At 35.7% G+C, this 26,219-nt stretch overlaps 1 protein-coding gene and 1 long non-coding RNA gene across 2 annotated transcripts; one reads left to right on the top strand and one right to left on the bottom strand.

Moving 5' to 3' along the window:
- Positions 1-10,256: 10,256 nt before the first annotated feature.
- On the bottom strand, positions 10,257-10,729 carry LOC143561459 (uncharacterized). The gene is made up of 3 exons (XR_013140306.1): positions 10,641-10,729; positions 10,456-10,547; positions 10,257-10,374 (listed from the first exon to the last, which is right to left on the bottom strand). It is a non-coding gene; the product is annotated as an uncharacterized LOC143561459 (long non-coding RNA).
- Positions 10,730-14,739: 4,010 nt separating this feature from the next.
- LOC143561458 (nudix hydrolase 9-like) lies at positions 14,740-17,942 on the top strand. Its single transcript, XM_077049543.1, has 8 exons — positions 14,740-14,835; positions 14,906-14,980; positions 16,592-16,648; positions 16,815-16,935; positions 17,009-17,157; positions 17,241-17,384; positions 17,471-17,629; positions 17,792-17,942. The coding sequence occupies exons 1-8, from the start codon at positions 14,740-14,742 to the stop codon at positions 17,888-17,890; spliced, it is 900 nt and encodes a 299-aa protein (XP_076905658.1). The 3' UTR covers positions 17,891-17,942.
- Positions 17,943-26,219: the final 8,277 nt, after the last annotated feature.

Genomic DNA, 26,219 nt, shown 5'->3' with positions numbered 1-26,219 from the left:
TTAATTAATAAATTTTGTGTATTATTTTATAAAATTTCTCCGGTATAAAAGATTTAAGATGTAGAAAAATGTAATTTAAACATTTGATGTGAGAAGCCGTAAAAATTAAATTGGTTCCTCTGCGATATCCGGCTACGTTATTAATTGGTCAATCAATCAATTGAAACCGCTCTATGTTTGGAACGTTTAATTGATTGCAATGCTTTAATTGATCAGCTGGGGAATCAATCAATCGAAACCGCTGTATGATTGCAACCATATATTGAATGCTTCAATTGATCAGTTGGGGTTATCAATTTCGAAACCCCTATAATAACAGGCATCATCCAAACCCTATCCAATCAAACCCTGCACTAAAGATGTGCTTCAATTCAATGGTGATCTGTTTTGAAATCCATTTAATCACTGTGCAATCAGTGGTCGCTGGTATATTGCAATTGCAAAAGGCAGGTGCGTCTGAGAACCCAATCCAACATATAATACTGAGATATCAATTTATTTCTTGTGCATTTTGTGGAATTAATCAAAGGAATTCATTGTGGCAATTTAATTCGTATTATATGTTTGCTAGGGTTATCAAGATCATTATGTTTTCAAACCACCTGTTTGCTTAAAATCCTTTGTGAATTTTGTGTAATAATCTTTTTTTTTATTTTGCACACCACAGTTGGTTGATTTGTGTTAAAGAAATCAACAGATTGAAGAAGTCCGCTAAAGCGCAGGTATGTAAGTTTTGCTTCTTTCAAATATTGTCGTTCATTAATTACAGTAGTGCTAAACATCATCGTCTTATCAGACAATATTATGAACCTTCTTTTCAGCCACATACAGTTAAACGGTTTTGTTTTTTTGACTTGTATATTTTATATTTTGGGTCACAAATATGTTTACCTTAAACGGGCATGGTTCGGTTAAATTACTTTCAGTAGGTAAAAACATCCAAATGAAGAACCATCAATATTATTGGCTCACTAGAAGAGTATAAGAGTATAAGGTATGCCTACACATTAACTCTTTATATTAATGTTCAAAAGGGCACTTTCGTCTTTCTTAACCAATAATCAAGTTTTTAACTGTGTATAATACCTTTATTTATTTATTTATTTATTTATTTTTCTTCATGCAAACAAGGTTTTTATTACGCTTGTAAACGAACCAAAGAAAACTAACGAATTATGTTCATGCTTGTTCGCTTAACTTTAACCTAACAAATGATCAACCACGAACAACTAAACGAATGGGGTTTTCTTGTTTGTGTTTGTGACTTACAAAAGTGAAGGTGTTCGTCTGATATATTGCGTGTAAATTTGTCGTTTTCTCATGAACTCTCCCCTATATATGTGTGTCTGTATGTGTATTTCTATTTATATGTACACTTGCGTGAGTGCATGCTAATTACTAAACTGTCGGTTATTTTTAGATTAGAGTGAAGTTGGTGAGAGTGGGACATCCTACATGGTTACTACCTCAAGTATTAGAGTGCTCTTAACGCACATGTTTACTTCATTTAATCTTTCTGTATAACATTTTAATTTTTTCCCTTTTGATTGGTTTGTTGGATATATTTCACAGTTGTTACTATACTTTTTTGTTGGCCTTTTTTTTCTGTGCGCTTCTTTTCTTTTACTTAATAAAATAATTGATAAGTCGTTTTTTTCGTTGTTTGCTTTGTACAGCAACTTACACTGTGAGGTCATTTGGAATCAGTCGTAATAAAAAGATTACATGTTATGTAACCGTAAGGGGAGACAAGGCCATGCAGCTATTGGAGAGCGGCTTGAAAGTCAAAGAACACGAGCTGCTGAGGCGCAACTTTAGTGACACACTGACAGCAGTTGCTTTGGATTTGTTATTCAGGAACACATCGAATTGCATATCAAGTATGTCACCATTTCTTTCAACTCATGATTCTTAACACTTCTTATTCACATTGATTCTAATATTCACAAAACAATTTTTTAATTTCTATTTTTAGTTAAAGAATATAAAGTTGACCTGTCATGCCTTAAACTTTAAATGCTTATCAGAGGTGGCTTATAATGCTTGTAGATTATGCTCATAGAATCGGTGGTAAAAGGTGCTGTATTGGCGATGATCGATGGTGATTGTAGCCTGGATGCCTGTGCTGAAGTCAAACAATGTGTTCTTTTATTTATTTTCTTGGTTTATGCTTCATCATACAATTCATATATAAATTCTTTTCCTATTTTTGGCTCTGTGGTGCCGTTGGAGTAACCTTTTAGTGCTCTTAGTTCTGATATTTCATGAATTTTTTCTTTTTAACACTCTAACGTTCATGTTTGTTGTTAAATTATGGCAGAAACCATCATGGGAGAAAGCAGACAGAATTACGAGACAGGTATAATGTATAAATTAGTGTGTATTTATCAAATACCAGATCAATATTAAGTAAATGATACGCGTTTCTGGTTCTTAAAACTGTCCTGTTTTGCACCACTAGACATAAGGATGGACGTATTCTTTTAGGAAAAGTAGACTGGAACTTTGTAGTGACATTTTGTTTCGAAATATAATTGATTTTTGACTTCTGACATGGTTGACTCGTGTCATTTTGGAATTTAGAAAGTACATTTGACCTTCATACGTCAAGTTTCAGTTGAATTTTGAGGTCTAACATCTTGATTTGAAGTTACCAATTGACAAGTCTTATTAATCACAAAGAACTGTTAAACAACCGATTGGAATCAATGAATGCGACTTCAAATTGAACTGCACAGATGTTTAAATTTATAACAAATTCATGTTATTATGGAATTCATATTTGTGAGGTTTGACCTTCAAAACTCAGACTGCAACCCATTACATGAGCAATTGACATTGTTGACTTTTCTGGCCTAACATACTGATTTGGAAGTCCAAAATTGACAATTTTTTTTAAATGAAATGTTTTGACATCCATATTAGTATTTATAACCACATATTGAAATATAAACTTGTTAATGTCCAACTTTTTAACAAACTGGAATCAATTTGAAAACTTAAACATAGAAGGTTTGACCTTCAAAAGTCAAACCGGACCTCTTTCACCTAAAATGATTAACCTTCTTATGCATACATATGCAATTCAACTATTCCGTTTTCATTTAAACAATTTGTGGCTAGCACTTTGGCTTACTTTATAGACAACACACTTCACAAAAAAAAAAAAAAAAAAAAAAAAAGAAAGTAAAAGGTTAAAAAGGGAAGACTGAGGCAAACATTGGTGGGATAAATTTCAATCCTTTCAAACTGATCCAAAAAGTGAATAGTTCTTTGCATTCCCCCTCAACCTTAACAAGCATTTTCCATCTATGTGAAGTCAAAAAGTTAACCATCTGAATCCCTTTTAAAGGTTACTTAATTTATGTTCATTTTAATTCATAAAAAAAAGAATTAGTCATAGGCTAAAATAGTGAAAGATAATCCGTGATAATTAGTTTAGTTTGTTTGTTACTGTAAATCGTCGCATGCTTTTGTTATTAAAGGGAAGAGATTGGTTTTCTTGTTTATTATTGATCTTTGAAAATAAAGGTGGCAAAATAACATGTTCGATGATACATGATTTTTTTCTATAGTTTGAAATAGCTTTCACTGGTTGACTTGATACGCATTTTGTGTGTGTGTTTTCAACCTTTTAAATTATATTCTATTGTTTGCTAATATTGTTTTATAAATGTGTTATTTATGGTATTTTAAATTGTACAAAATATAAATTTGGATATGGAAAATGTCAATAGCATAGCAAACTGAACCGCTATCAACCGAATCCCTGTTGTGTTCCAGCTGTAACGCGCGGGCTCTCCCACTAGTGTTTATAGGAAGGCATTTGAGAGAGCGGTGGTGGAATTCCAATCTATTTCGTCTTCAATGATAATAGGCCAACCGTCGGCAAGGGTTGATTAGGTATTACAAACATTCAGTATAGCAATTAAAGGAGTCATCTGTAACGTTCGCCGGAGGGAGGAGTTTTGGCCGGTAATAATTAATTTAACGGCGTACCGCCGGAAAAAGTCAATTACCTTTTTGTCCTTGTATCTTTTATATGTAACTAGCAAAGAGCCCGCGCGTTGCGGCGGGGACACAACGCAAATTCAATCGGTAGGGGATCGGTTCGTTATGGTATGAAAGGCGGGATGGACTTTGCTCGAATGAATTGTTTCAAAATGCCCTTTTCTTTCAGCATTCTTTGGCTTTATTTTTCTTTTCTCCTCCTGTATCCACTTGAAAGGTCACGTTGCTGATCCACTGGTACGCACTTTAGTGGGCTCCACAACAACAGGTTGGGATGTGATTGAATCAGTAATTGTAGCAGTTGAAGCAGCAGATGTAGATGTAGAAGTAGAAGTGACAGCTGCCACATTTTCTTCTATGTCCTCGTTGTTCTTTGTTCTCATGAAAAGGTAAGCTACAAAATATAAAAATGACATTTTTTACTATTAAACAAAGGTATACACACATTCACGATCTTATTTACAGTTTTACACCTGCCTGCTCCTACGCTTATGTGTTACTAACATTAGCAATGGATCAGGGGCTGTGTGACTTAAGATTCCTAATTAAACTTAGTTAAATGCTAAATGATACAGATCAGCTTATAAATAGGCACCACAACATCTTGCAGTAATGATTCTTCTTCAACTTGTAACATCCAGCTTTTGTTAAATAATGAATATAACAAAAAGTTTTATGATTATTTGCGTGTCGTTAAATTAGTCGTGTGATAAGTGTGGATTGTGATTGGGATTTGGGCCTGGGAATGGGTTATGGGCCATAGGGCCCATGGAACCCCTATAAATACCCAACCACTTCCCCATTTTCTTTCTTTTCCTTTCCAAGTATACACACACACACTCTAGAACACACACTTTCTCTCTAGCACCCACTAGAGATGTTCAACGAAACCGGTTCCTGGAACCGAACCGGTGGACCCGAACCGGTTCCAACCCGTTTTTTGTAGGAACCGGACCCTATCTGATTCAACCCGATGATCCGTGACCGGTTCTTGCATTTCTGAGTGGGGGCGGGTAGGAACCGGAACCGAACCGGAACCGGTTCTGGAACCGAACCATCCGGAACCGGTTCCTAACCGGTTCTAGCCGTTGGATCGAATATAGCCGTTGGAAATCGTTTTTTTGGCCGTTTTTTTGACCGTTGGGGTCAAAAATAGCCGTTTTTTGGCTCCCCCAAGCACCCCACTACTAGTATAAATAGGTATTTGGTGTCATGGGTTCATCACAACACTCAAAACGCAAACCCGAACGCAAAAAAATACAAAAAAACGCTATTACAACGTTTTGAGTTCTCTAATATCTTGTTTTCTCTTCTTCTATATTAATATTTGTTGTTATGGCTGCCTCACAATCATCGGTTGGTCAAGGTTCCAACGCCGAACCAAGTTTCGTTCGTATTGTACCTCATAATCGTAATCAAGAGATTTGGTGCAATTGGGATTTGGTTGAATTGAGTGACCATTCATTGAAGGCTCGGTGCAAGTTTTGTGGGATTTATTTAAACCCACTTTCGAATTCAAATTTGAAGAAACACATCGAAAAACCGTATTGCAAGGCGTTGAAAAAGAACGTCGATTCGCAACAAACGCAAATGGATAGTGAAGGCGGAATATTTACATACCAAATTGATCGAGTTCAAGATCGTATGGTGAAGTTTGTGATTCAAGAAGCTTTACCGTTTAGCCACTTCGACAACCCTCGCTTAACCGCCATGATTCGAGATACGCTTCAACCACAATACACTCACGTAAGTCGTCATACTCTTAAACGTTATTGTTTAAAATTGTGGAAGAAGGCCAAAGAGGTACTAATTGCATATTTTGAAAATATAAATACGGGAATAAACTTAACTAGTGATGTTTGGTCGGCTCCACATGGTCTACCCGAATCTTATCTTTGTGTCACCGCTCATTGGGTAGACCCGTCATCGTGGGAAATGATGAAACGCACCATTGCTTTCGAACTCTTTGAGTATCCACATACGGGAGATAATTTGTTTGAAATTTTAGATTATGTTATAAAAACTTATAAACTAGAAAATAAAATATTTTCAATTGCATTTGATAACGCGTCGAATAATACATCGGCGGTTGATAAATTAAAATTAAAATATACGCCGATTTGCAATGGTGTATTTTTTCACTCAAGGTGTGTTGCACATATCATTAATTTAATCGTGCAAGACGGACTTGCTTCGGATGAGGTTACGTCGGTTATAAACGATTTTAGACTAATGATACATGAAGTTTTTAAGAAAAGTAAAAAAAGACAAATGGAATATAGAAAATTTTGTAAAGATACGGGAAGAAAAGCTTTGGGAGCTAATTGGGATGTACCTCATCGATGGAATTCCACTTGCATAATGTTTCAAAGTGCTTTGAAACAAAGAGAAACTTTACAAATGTTTCATTCTAGTCTTGCCGAGAATGATTTGGCAATCCCCTTTTCAAATGAGAAATGGGAAATTATCAATGACTTATCGACTTTTCTTGAAGTTTTTAAAACATCAACTACGAAACTATCGGGAACGTATTATCCGACAAGTCCCTTGGTTCTTTCGGAGTTATTTTTAATCGTTAACAATCTTAAAGAATTTGAAAATAAAAGTCCAATGTTTTCAAACATCATATTACCAATGAAGTTTAAATTAAAAAAATACTTTCTTGAATTGCCACCGGTTTTTACTTGCGCCGCCGCTTTAAACCCAATGTTAAATGTTACGGGGGTTGAATGTGTGATAGACGAAATTTTTTCAGCCTTAGATATGCATGAAGTTGACCCAAACTTTTCAACAGAGGCAAAAAATGATTTTAACTTGAATTTTAAATTTATGTATGACTTTTATTTAAATAAATATGGGTCAAACATACACATGCCTATGCCGGGGGGGTCTTCATCAAGTTCAAGTGCTACTAGAGTACGAGATCCCATGATTAGCCTTATGAACACCGTTCGCAACGTAACGGCTAAAAAACAAAGGGGTAACACCCCTTCAAGCGAACTAGGAAGTTATAGTGCAAATGATTACTCTACCGGTTTATCCGAAGAGGAATATGGCACTTTTGATGTTTTGGCTTGGTGGAAGGTAAAGGAAACCGAGTTTCCGATTCTTGCCACTATGGCCCGTGATTTACTAACCGTCCAAGCTTCTACGGTAGCTTCGGAATCAGCCTTTTCTCTTAGTGGCAGGGCAATATCGGTGAGAAGAACAAGACTAAATTCGGAGTCGGTGGAGATGTGCATTTGCTTAAAGGATCACTTGGACTCAATCGATCGTATTCAACACGTAACCACTCTCGAAGATGAAACACCACTTGATGTTCGAGTGCACGACGAACAAGAAGGCATTTCTACAAGTATTTCCGAGGAAGAAGTCGCAACTGATGAATGTTCCCACTGATGAGTATTCCTCATCAGTGGCAACCTTCAGTAGTTGTTATCAGTGGCAGCTTTCCCACTGATTCAACTGATGACTGTTCCCACTGATGAGTATTCCTCATCAGTGGCAGCTTTCCCACTGATGAGTATTCCTCATCAGTGGCAGTCTTCAGTAGTTGTGATCAGTGGCAACCTTCAGTAGTTGTCATCAGTGGCAACCTTCAGTAGTTGTCATCAGTGGCAACCTTCAGTAGTTGTCAACTTGTCATCAGTGACAACCTTCAGTAGTTGTCTTCAGTGGCAACCTTCAGTAGTTGTCTTCAGTGGCAACCTTCAGTAGTTGTCTTCAGTGGCAAACATCTTCAGTAGTTGTCTTTTCTTCATCAGTTAATTGTTTATTTTTATGTTAATTGTTTTTTTTATTTTTCATGTTATACAAATACGAATCGTAGTTTAGAATCCAAATCGCAAACGAAAAACGGAAAAAAAAAATTTTTTTACACTGTAACCGGTTGGAACCGGTTACGGTACAGGAACCGGGTTAGGAACCGGTTAGATAGGTTAGGGGTCCGAGGGTGGGAGAACCGGTTCGGTTCCCTAACCGGTTCGAGCCTGGAACCGGTTTAAAAGGGGGTTTTGAATATAGGAACCGGTTCCGGTTCCTAGTCCCAAACCGTTTTGAACATGCCTAGCACCCACATCCGAATCCAAGTAAAAGGAAGGAAGAACCTCGAGTGTGAACATCATCAAACACCAAGAATCGGGTCCAGATCCTTGAGTTGTTTCAGATCTGGACCGAACCCGAGAGCAAAAGGTGAGTTGGTTAAAAAGGTTAAGTTTTGAGGTCGGATTCGACATGCAACTTGTTATACTAGTAGATCGGGTCGTAGGAAGTTAGAAAAACATAAACCTGGTGAGTTATAACCTCACGGGTGTGTTATAGAACAAAAAGGTGATGTTTGGACTAAGTAACATACGGGTATACAAAGTTGGTACAACCCGAAACCCATAAAAAGGGTTCAGGCAGGTTTTAAGGAAGGGTCTCGGGATAAGATGGCTCTAAAAGGACAAAATAAGGAAATCGGGCCTTAATTGCATGAAAAAGGGCTTCCCATCGCATGCCATGCGAAATCTAAGAATTTCACATCGCACACCATGCGAAGCGAAATTAAGCAGGCGAAGCGAAATGGGCCATGCGAAGCGAAATGGGCTATGCGAAGCGAAATTTCCATGCGATTCAATTTTCTAATGCGTTTTTGACAAATGACTCTTAATGAAAATAAAATTTTTCTGAGCTGACCTGATAGCTCAACCCCAGCCAGGGACTCTGCCCCTTGGACCCTGCTAGGGGCTGCTGCCCCTAGACCCTGCTACCAGGGGCGTTGCCCCCGGACCCCTGTTAGTTGAGGGTTTCATTAACTTAGATGTAGGAAGTATTAGTAATGAATAATTGACATGCGTAATGTATTGCACAATTAGTCGTGCACAACTAAGGAAGGACATTGCCATTAACGGCGAGAGAAACCGACTCCAGGTGAGTTCTAGCCCCCTTTATCTATTATGTTTTCGGGGCTGTGTGCATACTCCTATGTGGTAGGTAACACACTTACTTGATTGGTAAGTGTATGATAAGTGTATGATTGTGTATTGAATGCATTATTACATAATGATTGTATGAACGAGTATGTATATATTTATAACTAGAAGATATGTAAAATATGCACGTATGATAAATGTATGGTTATTTGTGACAGAAGGGACCAGACCCTCATGATATCTAAGATGATAGGGACGAGACCCTCATAATATCTGAGATGATAGGGACCAGACCCTCATAATATCTGAGATGTTAGGGACCAGACCCTTACAATATCTGAGATGTTAGGGACCAGACCCTTATAATATCTGTGATGTTAGGACCAGACCCTTATAATATCTGTGATGTTTAAGATAGAATAGCTTATGGTATACCATAGGGTTTTATGAAAGCAAGTATGTAAGTACGTATGCATGTATCTAAAGTATGTATGAGAGAAGTAATAACAGGTAAGGTATGAATACGTATCTTCGGACACGTATGAGTAAGAATATGAATGTAATGTATGTTAACTGATTATCTAGAACTCACTCAGCGTAGCTGACTTTTAGTATGCACGCGGACAAATAGATTGAGGCAGCTGGCTTAAGGAGGGACACATGGCATGAGCTAAAGAGACTGGCATCTATAAAGAAGTGTCATGACTATTTTATGTTAATGTTTATCAAAGACAACTTGTATGTTAAGATATGATTTGATGTTTTGTAATGTAATGCATGAAGTTTAATTATTTCGTGAAAGTTTTAATTAACTCTAATTTTAAAACTGTGTTTATGAGTAAATCCAACACCAAAGTAGGATTACCGGAAACAGGGCCTTACACAACTGCTTCTGGTTGATATGTCGGCCCGCTAACAGATTCCACATTACTAAACAAAATTCCATGAAGTACATTTGGCATCTATATATCCAATAAAAACATGTGGTGAGTAACATCTCACAATCAATATTCCCTTAATAATAATATTAATAAATAAAACTTAATATTCCCATTTTGGCTTAGTAATCACACAGTATGTGTTCAGTTGACTTTTGAGGTCAAATCCTCTTACTTTCAACTTCAAGACTGGAATAAAGATCTTTCAAGAATAATTCGGTAACTACGCAAAATTTGTAGAAGATAACTAATATTATCTTACGTTAAAAGGCGTGTACGATAACTATGTAGTTTCGGTTTGATTATTTATTTATTCATTCCATATTGATTATGATATACAAGTATAACAGAAAGTGCACAAACTTAACTTTGAGATAAATAAGCATACATTGGGGAAAATATAGCTGATACACTCAGGCATGAAACGGATATTTGAAGCTTGACCCCAAATAAGTAGATAGAGCCCGATGTATAGAAGCTCTAACTGCTGCCTATTTGCATCAGCTTGAAACCTATGTGATTAAAAAAACAATAAAGTATACTATAAAATATTATATAAAAACTACAACTTTCAAATATTGAGAATAACTTACTTGAGGTTTGATGTGCAGTGCAAATAATCACACCATGTATTATAGTTCTTGAACAATTTATCCATTAATGTTTGTATCGTGTGGCTATGCAACTATAAAATATGCAAAATGATAATTAATAAGTGCAATCAAATTATATAACTTGTGATTTGTTTTGTTATTTAATATGTTGGTGAAAGCTTTACCTCCTCGCCATCTTCTAAAATCTTGGACCTTGTATCGATATTTGCAAATAGCAACGTTAAATGTTGTTGATTTGCAACATTTCCTTTCTTCATTTGTGAACATATTTATATGACAGAAACAAAATTATTTAAAGTAAAATAGAATTATAAAAGCTACCTAGGACAAGAGCTATATTTACCTGAAATCCAAATATTAAAGCTAGCCATTCGAGTATATCGTTAACAGCTCTGTTACTATCCATGGGATTATTAAGAAATGGAAGATCAACCATATTTTGGAGGGACTGCAGAGCCGCTTCAATCTAAGATATTAAAATAAATAAAAATAAATAAAGGAAAAGAAAATTAAGCATTTGTATTGATCTAAACACAACCTTAGCAAGCTTCATAATTGCTGGTTTAACCCCAACAGAATATATAGGAAGAATATTATAGTGTGCATATGTTCATTTCTCTCTACATAGTTGGCGTATCTTCGAGTCCGCAAATATATTTTAGTATGTAACATTCCACTAACAAAAATTATAAATGTTAGTTATACATTTAGACGTGCAATTTCGACCCATTTACTCATGATGGGTCGATTCGGGTTGCGTTTTATTTTACCTCAGACAGGTCAAATGCTTCAAATCATAAAAGTTAGCTATAAGGGCAAAAATGCAATATTTAAGTATTTATTGTAACAATATTGTTGTTGCAAAATAATCAACACATTAGTGCATTACCAACGACGAAATATAATGCAAAGATGAAAAAATGAGAAAGTTTTACCTTTTTATTTTATCGCGAGATGATCGCAGAACGTATATAGAAAAAACAAATGACACAAGAAGCTCTGTTCATGAACAAGAGGACTAAGATAAGGTAAATGATATTCCTAAAATTTAAAAGATTTTAAAAGAGGCAAAATTCATACCATCATGTAGTTATTTTTTATATTCTTATATGTGATCTGAAACTATGTTTACCTGATCCAAATAGAGTATAGAAGCCAGAAGCAGCCTATTTCACCTCCCTGGAAACGCGCATTCATTAGTATAAAAGAAAATATACAACGGGTCAAGTAGGGGTGTCCATGGGTCGGTTTCGGGCTCAAACCAAACCGAAATTTTGTTTTTTGAAAACCGTTTGGTTTGAGTTTTTTGGGTTTCTGTTTTCAGTTTTGCAATCCGGGTTAAAATTTTTAGGCCGGAAAATTAGCCCAAAATAATGAATTTGGACCTAAATGTTTTCGTTATTTAGTAGGTAGTTGATTATTATGCATTTGAACTAAAATATTTGGGTTACACTATTTATTAAATTCTTAGAAGTTACTTAAATATCAAAATAAAAAAAAATGAAAACTCATAAGTTCGGTTCTGATGGTTTTTCAGTTTTCATTACACGCAAAATGGAAACCGAACCGAAAGTTCCTTTTGACTCAGTTGGCCAGCCCAAATGTTTTCCGATAAAATCGCCGACCAACACGAGACCGATAACGATGAATCCACCACAATACTTCCCATTTGTTTATTTTAAACAATATTACGCTTTTCAATATATAAACTAATTAATTTGTGCTTCTATGATGTTACTTTTTTCAATATATAAACAAGGGGCATTTACATATTTTCGCTTCCTAAACTTTGAAATTACATATTTCCCCAAATCATGCTTAAAGAGCATTGTACATTTTGCATTAAAAACTTGTATTTTGAGGAAATATGTAATTTCAAAGGTTTAGGAAGGAGAAATATGTAAAAATCCCTATAAACTAAATAACTTTGATACACAATTTAGTGAGTTGACACTACTTAATCAAGAAACGATGAAATGTTACCATGCTTCGATTGCGAATCGTCTGGATATAGCAGCTCCGTGGTAAGTGGTAAAGGATTTGCTTTCCTTGTAATTCAGCCTTATTATTTATCCTCAGTGATTCAAATTAGGTGTTGTAATTTGTAGGGTTAGTGAATATAGTGTGTCTGTATCAATATAATGATTATATTCATATATCTGTGTTACGTTAAGTTAATATTCAGATGCCGAAAAGTAACAGTTGATGGAAACGATGATTGATAAGATGATAGAAGACTTATAGTCGTGGTGCCACCACCATCACCATAAATAATATGAGTAGTTAATTTGAATTGGACAACTGCACCATAAAAAGATGATGATTGTTGTTAGTCAGTCAATCCATTCCACAAACCAGTGAAGGGAGGCTAGAGGGGAATGTATTGTTCAATTGGAAGCTTGTATTTTTACTCTGAAAAACATTCAGTGCTATCAGATGTAGTCCCAATTTCCACACAATTCAAGTTTAATAGCCAGAAGTTAGACATACATACCGTCCAATTGCGTCTTCTCAAAAGCGATTGAAGTAGAGATTGTTGACAGTGAATGAGCACCGGGCTTCAAGTAAAATTTCATTCGATTGAAGAATGATGAGGTATTATAATTGCATCGTAACCGTTCAATTCAATTGATTGCAATTGAAAGCAGATATATGAATATATAAGTCTGATAATGACTTATAATAAATTAGAGTGTTTGTAACAATATATCCACATTATATTTCAAACTTCTCCGGTCACTTATTTTCTTTTACAGCAACTAACATAGATAAACCATCAAATCATCACCTTCAACAAATAAAATCAAACTATTTTTTATATTTATTATATTATTAAATACAGTAACATAATATAATTTACAATTAAATCATAAATAACTCATAATTCAAAAATAAAACGTAAACTAAAAAGTTAAATAAACACTTAAATTTAAAAATAAAATCTTTCAATGGATGTATTTTGTAATAGTTATAGTTTGAACGTCTATAAATGCGCAACTTGCATCTTCACTTCTTTCAAGATTTGGTGTTTTCCGGAATTGGTATTTTCGGTACAGGTATGGTACCGAACTCATCCCTATCCTCAAGTTCATGCTAACATACATGTTGAAGAAGCCAGCCCTACACTGAATGTTGATGATCTGTGAGGTGACGATGATAGCTTCGATTAGAATGGCTTTCAATCAAGTCTTTCATGGTTTCACCCTAACAAGCAAAACCCAAACCCTCCCTCGGTTATAACTTTACAACTGATTGTATTTTTAACCATAGATTAGAAGGCGACGATAACAATAACAATATATACAGAGACATATATACAAATTCTATTTACTTGTTTTTAAATAGTTATGATTCATTAACTTATGTAATCTTTATTTTGATTTTATAATGTATTTTCACAGTTTTTCTTTGTTCTATATGCGATGGATTTTTTAACTTAATTGGATCATTTTGACTCAAAATTGCTTTCAATTTACAAAATACTAAAACACACCAATGTAACGTTATATATATATTAAAAATCATTTTTCCATATACTCATTAAATCAACTATTTATCAACTTTGAATATGAATCACGTATTTCTAACTTTTTTTTTTCTTATTTTGTTTCACTTGATAAATATGAACCATATGTTTCTAACTTTTATCTTATTTTGCTTCACTTGGTATACATAGAGCCTTTTGTGCTTTAGAGAGGTTTAATATCTAAGCAAGGCTTATGATTTTTGTTTCATATATTAAGCATGTTGCTAAATACATTATCACAAAGTTTGTACTTTAACATGCAACTCTTCAAAGATCTCTAAGCTTTTGAAAAGTTATAAACAGAATTTTTTTTTTTACTTTTGGTACTCTGGTGGTCACTAGATGTGTTTGGTGTCAAAACTTTTGTAAATAGTATATCTTTAAGGATACGAAGTGATTATAATTAGGTGGCAAGTGGTTACCTGTTAAATACACGATAAGACCTGTTAAGCAAAAAATTGCGGTGTGTGATTTTTTAATTTTCTTAAATAATTGAAATTAGTAGGCTAGACTCCATCATATTCCCTTATTGTTACATGAAACTTAAAATTGTCTTACGGTCATGACATATAAAGTAGTTAAACGAGTCGTATTCATGTTTGATACTTTTGTTAAACGCGTCGCTTCATTCCAGTTAAACATGTTAAAGATACGAATTGCCAACCCTAATTATAATAAGACAAAGCTTATGCCCACGACTGGCGCCACAAAGTGCGGGTAAAAATGGTATTAGTGAGATGGTGTTGAGTGAAAGTTTGCGAAGATCTGTGAAGGTGATGGAGAATGCATTCAAACTGCTTCTTTCATGTCCCTCTGGTCTCTCTTCTTCACAGGTCAATTTCATTTCCGATCTCTAATTATTTATCGAATAGTTCCAACCAATTTGTTGATTTTTACTACCAGGTGTCGGTGATTTTAGACGAATCGTACGATAGAGTTCCACATCCGGACGCTGACTTGGAAAATTCCATTTCTCTGGTATTCTCTCTCTCTATTTCCATTTAGATGTAATTTGGGAGCTGAAATTAGGGCAGATAAACATATTTATATTTAGTGTAATTGGGGATTAACTTGTTGATCAATTTTGTTGTAATATGTATCGAAATAAGTAGGGTATTTGATCTTATTATGATTAATATCCTGATACCTAAGAAGTAACGTTGGGGGGTAATCCAAGGGGCTCTGGCTGGGATATTTTTTATTTAGTACATATGTTGCTTTATAAAAATTACTTAATTTAACTAAATTTCGTAAAAATTGGAGCGTTTAAATGCATGATACTACATTGGTTCTAAAACAGTTTCTTGATCAACGACATTGGTTCTGGCAAGATCATACTAAAATCTTCCTCTCAATTCTGAGTTTTATCCGACCAATTCTTTTGTGAACCACAAATAGATTTGATCTGAAAGTGATTCACGACTCTCAGAAATCTAATCTGAGATACCCATTTTATTCAGAATTTCCCCAACAGTTTATCTAGTTATGGTTTTAACTTGTCAAAACGGGTCGGGGCAATCCTTCTTCTAACAATTATAACTGTCATATTCAGAATTTCATGGTGTAATATTCTAAGTTAAAGTGACTTATGCAAAAAATAAAAAAAAATATTTAAACCCAAATAATCATAGATAAGCACATATGTATGTATAAGCATCCACAGGGTGTAAAATGTATTGATATGCATGTATAGTGTATAAGAAAAATGATTGTTTAAGCATCAAGTGGTAGGGTTAGAAAAATGAAAAGGGGCCCAAATGTTCGAGCATGGGGGTCCGTAACAAAAGTTGTATATAAAAAATATTATGTGCAGGGCCGTCTCCGAGGTAGGTTGGGCCTCAGCCGTTGCTGAGGATCCGTTATCAGATGGCGGGATTTAATAAAAAAAGATATATATAAAAGAATTTTCTATAAGAGCCTCTCAATTCGTTTAACTTTTATTTGTTTGCTGTTAGACTTTGTTTTGTTTTTGTTTATTGCTACAATTGTTATCATAGTTTTCGTCAGTCCTACAAATTTTTTTTATATATAAGGGTCTTTTTTTATACTCGTATGGGGCACCCGAAATTTCGGAGACGGCCCTGTTTGTTTGGTATAGTAGAAGGTTGAGTAGGGGCATGGGCTATCCCTGATGATATTGCACTTATTGTCAAACACTGCTTTATGCTGTACATGTAGCCTTGATTCTTTCATGGTGAAAATTTTGGATGGATGAAATATGATTTAGGAAGAATCAGTTAGGGTAATGGATTCTGTTTGATTTTAGTGATTTAGTCATTAATTTATCATTGTATGATAACGATCATAGGTTTTGAGATAATGTGAACTCCAATAAATCAAGCCTTTTAAATTGGGCAGTAGCATCATTTTGATGTTCTTGTTTCATCAAATTATAAGGTTTGCTGTGTGTAGTATTCGCCTAAATTTTCTCTGTTCAGCATATATATTTTTGGTACTTGAGTGTTAAGGATTAGTTACTTTTCGTTCAGTGGCGCTTTCTTCTGTTAATGGCAAGTCAGGTTGAATAAATTCATCTGGTGTACGTATCTTTTTATACATCTAACATGCTTCCTCTTATCTCATTTTCAGATATGGGATAAAAGAGTTCAACACAACTCATCATTGTTCAATGGTAAAAAGTTTAGGGTGCGTTGATATATCTAACATGTCCAAAAGTTATAACACATTCACGTGTTTTAAGTAATCGAATTCGTCGTGTTACATTCGACTGTTAATCATCAATATTTTGGATGTAATTTAAGATAACAGTATTATAAACATGACTCTGATTATTTTTATGGTTGCAACTTAGTATGGACGATATGATGGCGTGGGACCCAATGTATGCTTTCACCTTGGTCTAACCGATTATAGGACGTTTGTGGGGACAAATTTAAATCCTTTATGGGAAAGATTTCTTGTTTCATCTGAAGGTAAACAAAACAAATTATCCATTTTTTCATCGTACATTCAAGGCATATATTTCTCAATTTGATATTTTTGTAGATGACTGCAAGCAATGTCAACACACTTCAAGTCCATTGGGTAATGGTGCAGTTGTAGAGACAGTTGACAATAAGATTATCGTGCTCCAAAGAAGTAACAATGTTGGTGAATTTCCCGGATACCTGGTCTTTCCAGGTGGCCATCCTGAGGTACAGATTCCTTATTTTTCTCAAAATAAATAATTGGTGGCTTCTGGCCGATTATGTTAATATAAAAAGTCAACCGTTTGTAGCCGGATGAAGTTGGTATTACATCACATAAGTGTGAAAACGGGTTGCAAAACTCAGAATTGAGCAACAGTAAAGTCTCTCAGGAGATGTTTGACAGCATTATCCGTGAAGTGGTTGAAGAGATAGGAGTACCTGCTGCAACCTTGGTCAGAATTTATCCAAGTTTATTATTATTATTATTTCATGAGGTTTTAAGAAACACTTTAATGTGTTACAATTTGGTTTGATGCAGAGCGAGCCGTTATTTATCGGTATATCACGCAGGGTAATGAATGTGAGGCCTGTTGCATTTTTTTTCATCAAGTGCAATCTTCAATCAACACAAGTCCAAGAACTCTATTCCAGCGCACAAGATGGATATGAATCAACAAAACTATATACTATCGGTCTCGTGAGTTATTATATACTGTCATTTTTATCTTTTCAAAATATATGTAGCAAGTGGGTGGGTTTGTGCAACGGGTTAAGACAGGTGGTTAAAACAGAGTGAGTTGGGTTGGCCTGCATAAACATTTTTGTTGGTTGCGTTTTAAATTTTTTGTAAATAATTCAGAGTGAGTTGGAGAGCATGGCATCCAAAATGCCCGGTTGCCATCAAGGAGGTTTTGTGCTTTACAAGTTGATGTTAGAAGCTGGGAACGATGTCAAGTGAATGTATACCAACACCAATATTATTATTTATTTGTTTAATTTGAATTTGAGACCTCATGTATCTAAACAACTGCATTTGAATGAGAGTATGGTAAAGACTGTTAACTACTTTTTCTTGTTTTATTGATCATCGATTTTGTTATAATCTGTTAATCATAGCTAGTTTCTGTTTTCGGGGAACTAGATGGCCACGAATCTCGAGCTTGGTGAGTTTAAGCAAACCAAAGTTGTGGTATCATTTTTCTGCACTATGTAGTTTCCTGTCATAGTTGCACCTAAGCTGGGTTTGATGTGGGTAATTTTTGTTAGCTTAATGGGTTAATTTAGATCACTCATTACACAATAAGTCAAAATGTGTCACTCAGAATATACAATGAGTCAGAATGAGTCGCTCAGGTATGAAACTAGCTAACCTGCAACGGGTCTAAATGTTAGCATCACATAACGCCACGGTCAACTACCAGTTGTTGCCAACACAACCAACCGAAACCTACCGGCCATCGCTGACACGACCCCAATCAGCACCGTCACATATGCCAAAACGGCTCTCACTGCTAACACCCCACCTATAAGGTAGGCTATTATTAACGACTGTAGTTTCTCTTTTGGCACTCTTTTCTAGCCACAGGCCACATGCACTGTTATAAATTTGATAAATATTTATCTACCAGAGTTGTTCAAAATTACATTCTTATAATAACTTTTGGATTTGTCAAACTAGAATGTTTTGTGGATATAGAATGCCAAATCTTTAACCAAAACTGTAAGCAAAATCATCATTTAGACTTTTAGAGTCACAATTCAAATATTGTTATCAAGTCAAATTCTCACCTATTTTATATTTAATTGATTAGATTACTTTTTATCATTCCAACAAATATCGTACTTATTTTAACCCTATAAAAGAAAACAAATTTTCATAAAATGATCTAAAAGTATAAAAAAAATCGAATAGACGGCAAAGTTTTGATGAAAAAAATTAGGGAACATGTGCCGAAAGTCTTGTTCTTTTTTAAAATTAAAAAGCTGGATATAGTTTTTAAAGGGTCCAGCTAGGGACACCCCCACACCCCACTAATACGCCGTCGCATATAAGGCTATACGTGGCGTATTAGTGGGTTTTTCTAGAAAAGCCCATCAAATCTGTCTTATTATGTTTTTTGTCTGAATATCAGATGCGGCATATAGCTCTATATGCCGCCTCTGATATTTTTTTTAAATTTATTATTTGTTATTATTATTATTATTGTTATTATTATTATTATTTATTATTATTGTTATTATTATTATTATTATCCGACTTACTGTTCAGATTCTGGTCAGTACCAGCTCGTTTAAACGTTTAATTTAACATAACCGGAGTTCTAAACATCCGTTTGGATCGATTCCAGCGGCATTAAGTTCGTTATTACTTAATATTATCATATCTCCAAGTTTCAAGTTTTGATTATTATCTCGTTCGACGCGTTAGTGGACGACTCATTTCGAATCGTAGTTTGTTTGTTATAATTATTAATCACTTGCCTTCCATCTAAGGTGAGTTTTGTCATTTCCCTATTTCACTAAGTTTTCTAAACGTTTTAGGGACATATGCATATTTCATATATATATATATATATATATATATATATATATATATATATATATATATATATATATATATATATATATATATATACAGGGTTAGGTTAAAATAAAAACCCACTTAAGTTGTGAAAACTATAGAAACTCATTCTCAACCACACGTTTTTAATTAAAGTTTAAATCTTGTGGTCCACATTTAAAGTTAATAAAAAATGTAAACATATATATAACATTTTCTCTCTCCTGAAAACATATATAAAAATTAGTAAAAAAATGTTAAAAAAATAGCAAAAAAATGTTTTTTTGATTTTTTTCGATGTTTTGTATTAAATGTAACAACATATATTACGTGTGTAACAAAAAACAAAAAAAAACAATGTTACATAGGGTTTTCATAGGTTTTCACAACTCAAGTGGGTTTTCATTTTATACTTCCCCTATAAACACACACACACACACATCAAAAATAGCAAATGTGTAAGGTTGCTTTACCAACCAATACGCCACTACCTAAGGCGGAAATGTCAGGGTGTGATCCGATTTCTTACAGCTCGAACATACTATCATACATAAACAAACTAAAATTCTAATAATTATAATAAAAACTCACCTTAGATGGAAGGCAGACGATTAATAATTATAACAAACAAACTACGATTCTAAACGAGTCGTTCACTAACGCTTCGAACGAGAGATAATAATCAGAACCTGAAACTTTGAGATATGATAATATAAGTAAAAACGAACTTAATGCTGGAATCGATCCAAACGAATGTTTAGAACCTCGGTTATGTTAACAACAACAATAATAAATAATAATAATAATAATACTAATAATACTAACAATAATAATAACAAATAATAAATTAAAAAAATAAATATCAGAGGTGGCGTATAGGGCTATACGCCACCTCTGATCTCCAGACAAAAAATATAATAAGACAAAATTGGTGGGTTTTTTCTAAAAAACCAACCAATACGCCCCGTATAGAGCTATACGGGACATATTAGTTAGTGTTTTAGCAAAAAAGAGGGGTGGCTGTAAAAAACCCCCTTTTAAAATATTGGAAGATAGACACATTTTTTGTAATGCAAATTTATAAGTAAAATAAGATTTTTTAAAAATATTCCATTTGGGTGGGGAATTAGAACCAGTATAAATTGGTTGTGGCTTAAAAGTAGAGCACTCACTTTACTAGTGAGAGGTAAGGGGTTCAAACCTCACTATCACCAATTTATATGGGAGATCAGGGTTCGAGTCCTGATCTCACCTGGTTTTACCGGCTCCTCGCTGTCGTGCCGTTTGGCGGGCGTGGGGGTCGGGCTTTATCCGGGAAATCCCTCAATAGGTGGACCGCTAGGGGCTCCGTCTGTCCGGACTCGTGGCTGGTTCGGGCTACCTAAATTTAGATTGGTTTTCTTGTTTATTATTGATCTTTGAAAATAAAGGTGGCAAAATAACATGTTCGATGATACATGATTTTTTTCTATAGTTTGAAATAGCTTTCACTGGTTGACTTGATACGCATTTTGTGTGTGTGTTTTCAACCTTTTAAATTATATTCTATTGTTTGCTAATATTGTTTTATAAATGTGTTATTTATGGTATTTTAAATTGTACAAAATATAAATTTGGATATGGAAAATGTCAATAGCATAGCAAACTGAACCGCTATCAACCGAATCCCTGTTGTGTTCCAGCTGTAACGCGCGGGCTCTCCCACTAGTGTTTATAGGAAGGCATTTGAGAGAGCGGTGGTGGAATTCCAATCTATTTCGTCTTCAATGATAATAGGCCAACCGTCGGCAAGGGTTGATTAGGTATTACAAACATTCAGTATAGCAATTAAAGGAGTCATCTGTAACGTTCGCCGGAGGGAGGAGTTTTGGCCGGTAATAATTAATTTAACGGCGTACCGCCGGAAAAAGTCAATTACCTTTTTGTCCTTGTATCTTTTATATGTAACTAGCAAAGAGCCCGCGCGTTGCGGCGGGGACACAACGCAAATTCAATCGGTAGGGGATCGGTTCGTTATGGTATGAAAGGCGGGATGGACTTTGCTCGAATGAATTGTTTCAAAATGCCCTTTTCTTTCAGCATTCTTTGGCTTTATTTTTCTTTTCTCCTCCTGTATCCACTTGAAAGGTCACGTTGCTGATCCACTGGTACGCACTTTAGTGGGCTCCACAACAACAGGTTGGGATGTGATTGAATCAGTAATTGTAGCAGTTGAAGCAGCAGATGTAGATGTAGAAGTAGAAGTGACAGCTGCCACATTTTCTTCTATGTCCTCGTTGTTCTTTGTTCTCATGAAAAGGTAAGCTACAAAATATAAAAATGACATTTTTTACTATTAAACAAAGGTATACACACATTCACGATCTTATTTACAGTTTTACACCTGCCTGCTCCTACGCTTATGTGTTACTAACATTAGCAATGGATCAGGGGCTGTGTGACTTAAGATTCCTAATTAAACTTAGTTAAATGCTAAATGATACAGATCAGCTTATAAATAGGCACCACAACATCTTGCAGAAATGATTCTTCTTCAACTTGTAACATCCAGCTTTTGTTAAATAATGAATATAACAAAAAGTTTTATGATTATTTGCGTGTCGTTAAATTAGTCGTGTGATAAGTGTGGATTGTGATTGGGATTTGGGCCTGGGAATGGGTTATGGGCCATAGGGCCCATGGAACCCCTATAAATACCCAACCACTTCCCCATTTTCTTTCTTTTCCTTTCCAAGTATACACACACACACTCTAGAACACACACTTTCTCTCTAGCACCCACTAGAGATGTTCAACGAAACCGGTTCCTGGAACCGAACCGGTGGACCCGAACCGGTTCCAACCCGTTTTTTGTAGGAACCGGACCCTATCTGATTCAACCCGATGATCCGTGACCGGTTCTTGCATTTCTGAGTGGGGGCGGGTAGGAACCGGAACCGAACCGGAACCGGTTCTGGAACCGAACCATCCGGAACCGGTTCCTAACCGGTTCTAGCCGTTTGATCGAATATAGCCGTTGGAAATCGTTTTTTTTGGCCGTTTTTTGACCGTTGGGGTCAAAAATAGCCGTTTTTTGGCTCCCCCAAGCACCCCACTACTAGTATAAATAGGTATTTGGTGTCATGGGTTCATCACAACACTCAAAACGCAAACCCGAACGCAAAAAAATACAAAAAGACGCTATTACAACGTTTTGAGTTCTCTAATATCTTGTTTTCTCTTCTTCTATATTAATATTTGTTGTTATGGCTGCCTCACAATCATCGGTTGGTCAAGGTTCAACGCCGAACCAAGTTTCGTTCGTATTGTACCTCATAATCGTAATCAAGAGATTTGGTGCAATTGGGATTTGGTTGAATTGAGTGACCATTCATTGAAGGCTCGGTGCAAGTTTTGTGGGATTTATTTAAACCCACTTTCGAATTCAAATTTGAAGAAACACATCGAAAAACCGTATTGCAAGGCGTTGAAAAAGAACGTCGATTCGCAACAAACGCAAATGGATAGTGAAGGCGGAATATTTACATACCAAATTGATCGAGTTCAAGATCGTATGGCGAAGTTTGTGATTCAAGAAGCTTTGCGGTTTAGCCACTTCGACAACCCTCGCTTAACCGCCATGATTCGAGATACGCTTCAACCACAATACACTCACGTAAGTCGTCATACTCTTAAACGTTATTGTTTAAAATTGTGGAAGAAGGCCAAAGAGGTACTAATTGCATATTTTGAAAATATAAATACGGGAATAAACTTAACTAGTGATGTTTGGTCGGCTCCACATGGTCTACCCGAATCTTATCTTTGTGTCACCGCTCATTGGGTAGACCCGTCATCGTGGGAAATGATGAAACGCACCATTGCTTTCGAACTCTTTTAGTATCCACATACGGGAGATAATTTGTTTGAAATTTTAGATTATGTTATAAAAACTTATAAACTAGAAAATAAAATATTTTCAATTGCATTTGATAACGCGTCGAATAATACATCGGCGGTTGATAAATTAAAATTAAAATATACGCCGATTTGCAATGGTGTATTTTTTCACTCAAGGTGTGTTGCACATATCATTAATTTAATCGTGCAAGACGGACTTGCTTCGGATGAGGTTACATCGGTTATAAACGATTTTAGACTAATGATACATGAAGTTTTTAAGAAAAGTAAAAAAAGACAAATGGAATATAGAAAATTTTGTAAAGATACGGGAAGAAAAGCTTTGGGAGCTAATTGGGATGTATCTCATCGATGGAATTCCACTTGCATAATGTTTCAAAGTGCTTTGAAACAAAGAGAAACTTTACAAATGTTTCATTCTAGTCTTGCCGAGAATGATTTGGCAATCCCCTTTTCAAATGAGAAATGGGAAATTATCAATGACTTATCGACTTTTCTTGAAGTTTTTAAAACATCAACTACGAAACTATCGGGAACGTATTATCCGACAAGTCCCTTGGTTCTTTCGGAGTTATTTTTAATCGTTAACAATCTTAAAGAATTTGAAAATAAAAGTCCAATGTTTTCAAACATCATATTACCAATGAAGTTTAAATTAAAAAAATACTTTCTTGAATTGCCACCGGTTTTTACTTGCGCCGCCGCTTTAAACCCAATGTTAAATGTTACGGGGGTTGAATGTGTGATAGACGAAATTTTTTCAGCCTTAGATATGCATGAAGTTGACCCAAACTTTTCAACAGAGGCAAAAAATGATTTTAACTTGAATTTTAAATTTATGTATGACTTTTATTTAAATAAATATGGGTCAAACATACACATGCCTATGCCGGGGGGTCTTCATCAAGTTCAAGTGCTACTAGAGTACGAAATCCCATGATTAGCCTTATGAACACCGTTCGCAACGTAACGGCTAAAAAACAAAGGGGTAACATCCCTTCAAGCGAACTAGGAAGGTATAGTGCAAATGATTACTCTACCGGTTTATCCGAAGAGGAATATGGCACTTTTGATGTTTTGGCTTGGTGGAAGGTAAAGGAAACCGAGTTTCCGATTCTTGCCACCATGGCCCGTGATTTACTAACCGTCCAAGCTTCTACGGTAGCTTCGGAATCCGCTTTTTCTCTTAGTGGCAGGGTAATATCGGTGAGAAGAACAAGACTAAATTCGGAGTCGGTGGAGATGTGCATTTGCTTAAAGGATCACTTGGACTCAATCGATCGTATTCAACACGTAACCACTCTCGAAGATGAAACACCACTTGATGTTCGAGTGCACGACGAACAAGAAGGCATTTCTACAAGTAATTCCGAGGAAGAAGTCGCAACTGATGAATGTTCCCACTGATGAGTATTCCTCATCAGTGGCAACCTTCAGTAGTTGTTATCAGTGGCAGCTTTCCCACTGATTCAACTGATGACTTTTCCCACTGATAAGTATTCCTCATCAGTGGCAGCTTTCCCACTGATGAGTATTCCTCATCAGTGGCAGTCTTCAGTAGTTGTGATCAGTGGCAACCTTCAGTAGTTGTCATCAGTGGCAACCTTCAGTAGTTATCATCAGTAGCAACCTTCAGTAGTTGTCAACTTGTCATCAGTGGCAACCTTCAGTAGTTGTCTTCAGTGGCAACCTTCAGTAGTTGTCTTAAGTGGCAAACATCTTTAGTAGTTGTCTTTTCTTCATCAGTTAATTGTTTATTTTTATGTTAATTGTTTTTTTTATTTTTCATGTTATACAAATACGAATCGTAGTTTAGAATCCAAATCGCAAACGAAAAACGGAAAAAAAAATTTTTTTACACTGTAACCGGTTGGAACCGGTTACGGTACAGGAACCGGGTTAGGAACCGGTAAGAACCGGTTAGATAGGTTAGGGGTCCGAGGGTGGGAGAACCGGTTCGGTTCCCTAACCGGTTCGAGCCTGGAACCGGTTTAAAAGGGGGTTTTGAATATAGGAACCGGTTAGGAACCGGTTCCGGTTCCTAGTCCCAAACCGTTTTGAACATGCCTAGCACCCACATCCGAATCCAAGTAAAAGGAAGGAAGAACCTCGTGTGTGAACATCATCAAACACCAAGAATCGGGTCCAGATCCTTGAGTTGTTTCAGATCTGGACCGAACCCGAGAGCAAAAGGTGAGTTGGTTAAAAAGGTTAAGTTTTGAGGTCGGATTCGACATGCAACTTGTTATACTAGTAGATCGGGTCGTAGGAAGTTAGAAAAACATAAACCTGGTGAGTTATAACCTCACGGGTGTGTTATAGAACAAAAAGGTGATGTTTGGACTAAGTAACAAACGGGTATACAAAGTTGGTACAACCCGAAACCCATAAAAAGGGTTCACGCGGGTTTTAAGGAAGGGTCTCGGGATAAGATGGCTCTAAAATGACAAAATAAGGAAATCGGGCCTTAATTGCATGAAAAAGGGCTTCGCATCGCATGCCATGCGAAATCTAAGAATTTCACATCGCACACCATGCGAAGCGAAATTAAGCATGCGAAGCGAAATGGGCCATGCGAAGCGAAATGGGCTATGCGAAGCGAAATTTCCATGCGATTCAATTTTCTAATGCGTTTTTGACAAAGGACTCTTAATGAAAATAAAATTTTTCTGAGCTAACCTGATAGCTCAACCCCAGCCAGGGACTCTGCCCCTTAGACCCTGCTAGGGGCTGCTGCCCCTAGACCCCGCTACCAGGGGCGTTGCCCCCGGACCCCTGTTAGTTGAGGGTTTCATTAACTTAGATGTAGGAAGTATTAGTAATGAAT

This window comes from Bidens hawaiensis, unplaced genomic scaffold (genome assembly GCF_021521415.1).
Source record: "Bidens hawaiensis isolate Kalapana, Puna unplaced genomic scaffold, B.hawaiensis_p1.1 tig00020677_1, whole genome shotgun sequence".
NCBI lineage: Eukaryota > Viridiplantae > Streptophyta > Magnoliopsida > Asterales > Asteraceae > Bidens > Bidens hawaiensis.
The sequence above is the reverse complement of the archived record's forward strand: the minus strand, read 5'-3'. Positions and strand labels throughout refer to the sequence as shown.

What these genes read in the sequence shown, in the direction of transcription:
- LOC143561458 (XM_077049543.1), top strand. Translation starts at nt 14,740, where the DNA reads ATGGTGTTGAGTGAAAGTTTGCGAAGATCTGTGAAGGTGATGGAGAAT. An exon ending in CTGGTCTCTCTTCTTCACAG is followed by an intron (nt 14,836 to 14,905) that starts GTCAATTTCATT and finishes TTTTACTACCAG; the next exon opens with GTGTCGGTGATTTTAGACGA. An exon ending in TGGAAAATTCCATTTCTCTG is followed by an intron (nt 14,981 to 16,591) that starts GTATTCTCTCTC and finishes TCTCATTTTCAG; the next exon opens with ATATGGGATAAAAGAGTTCA.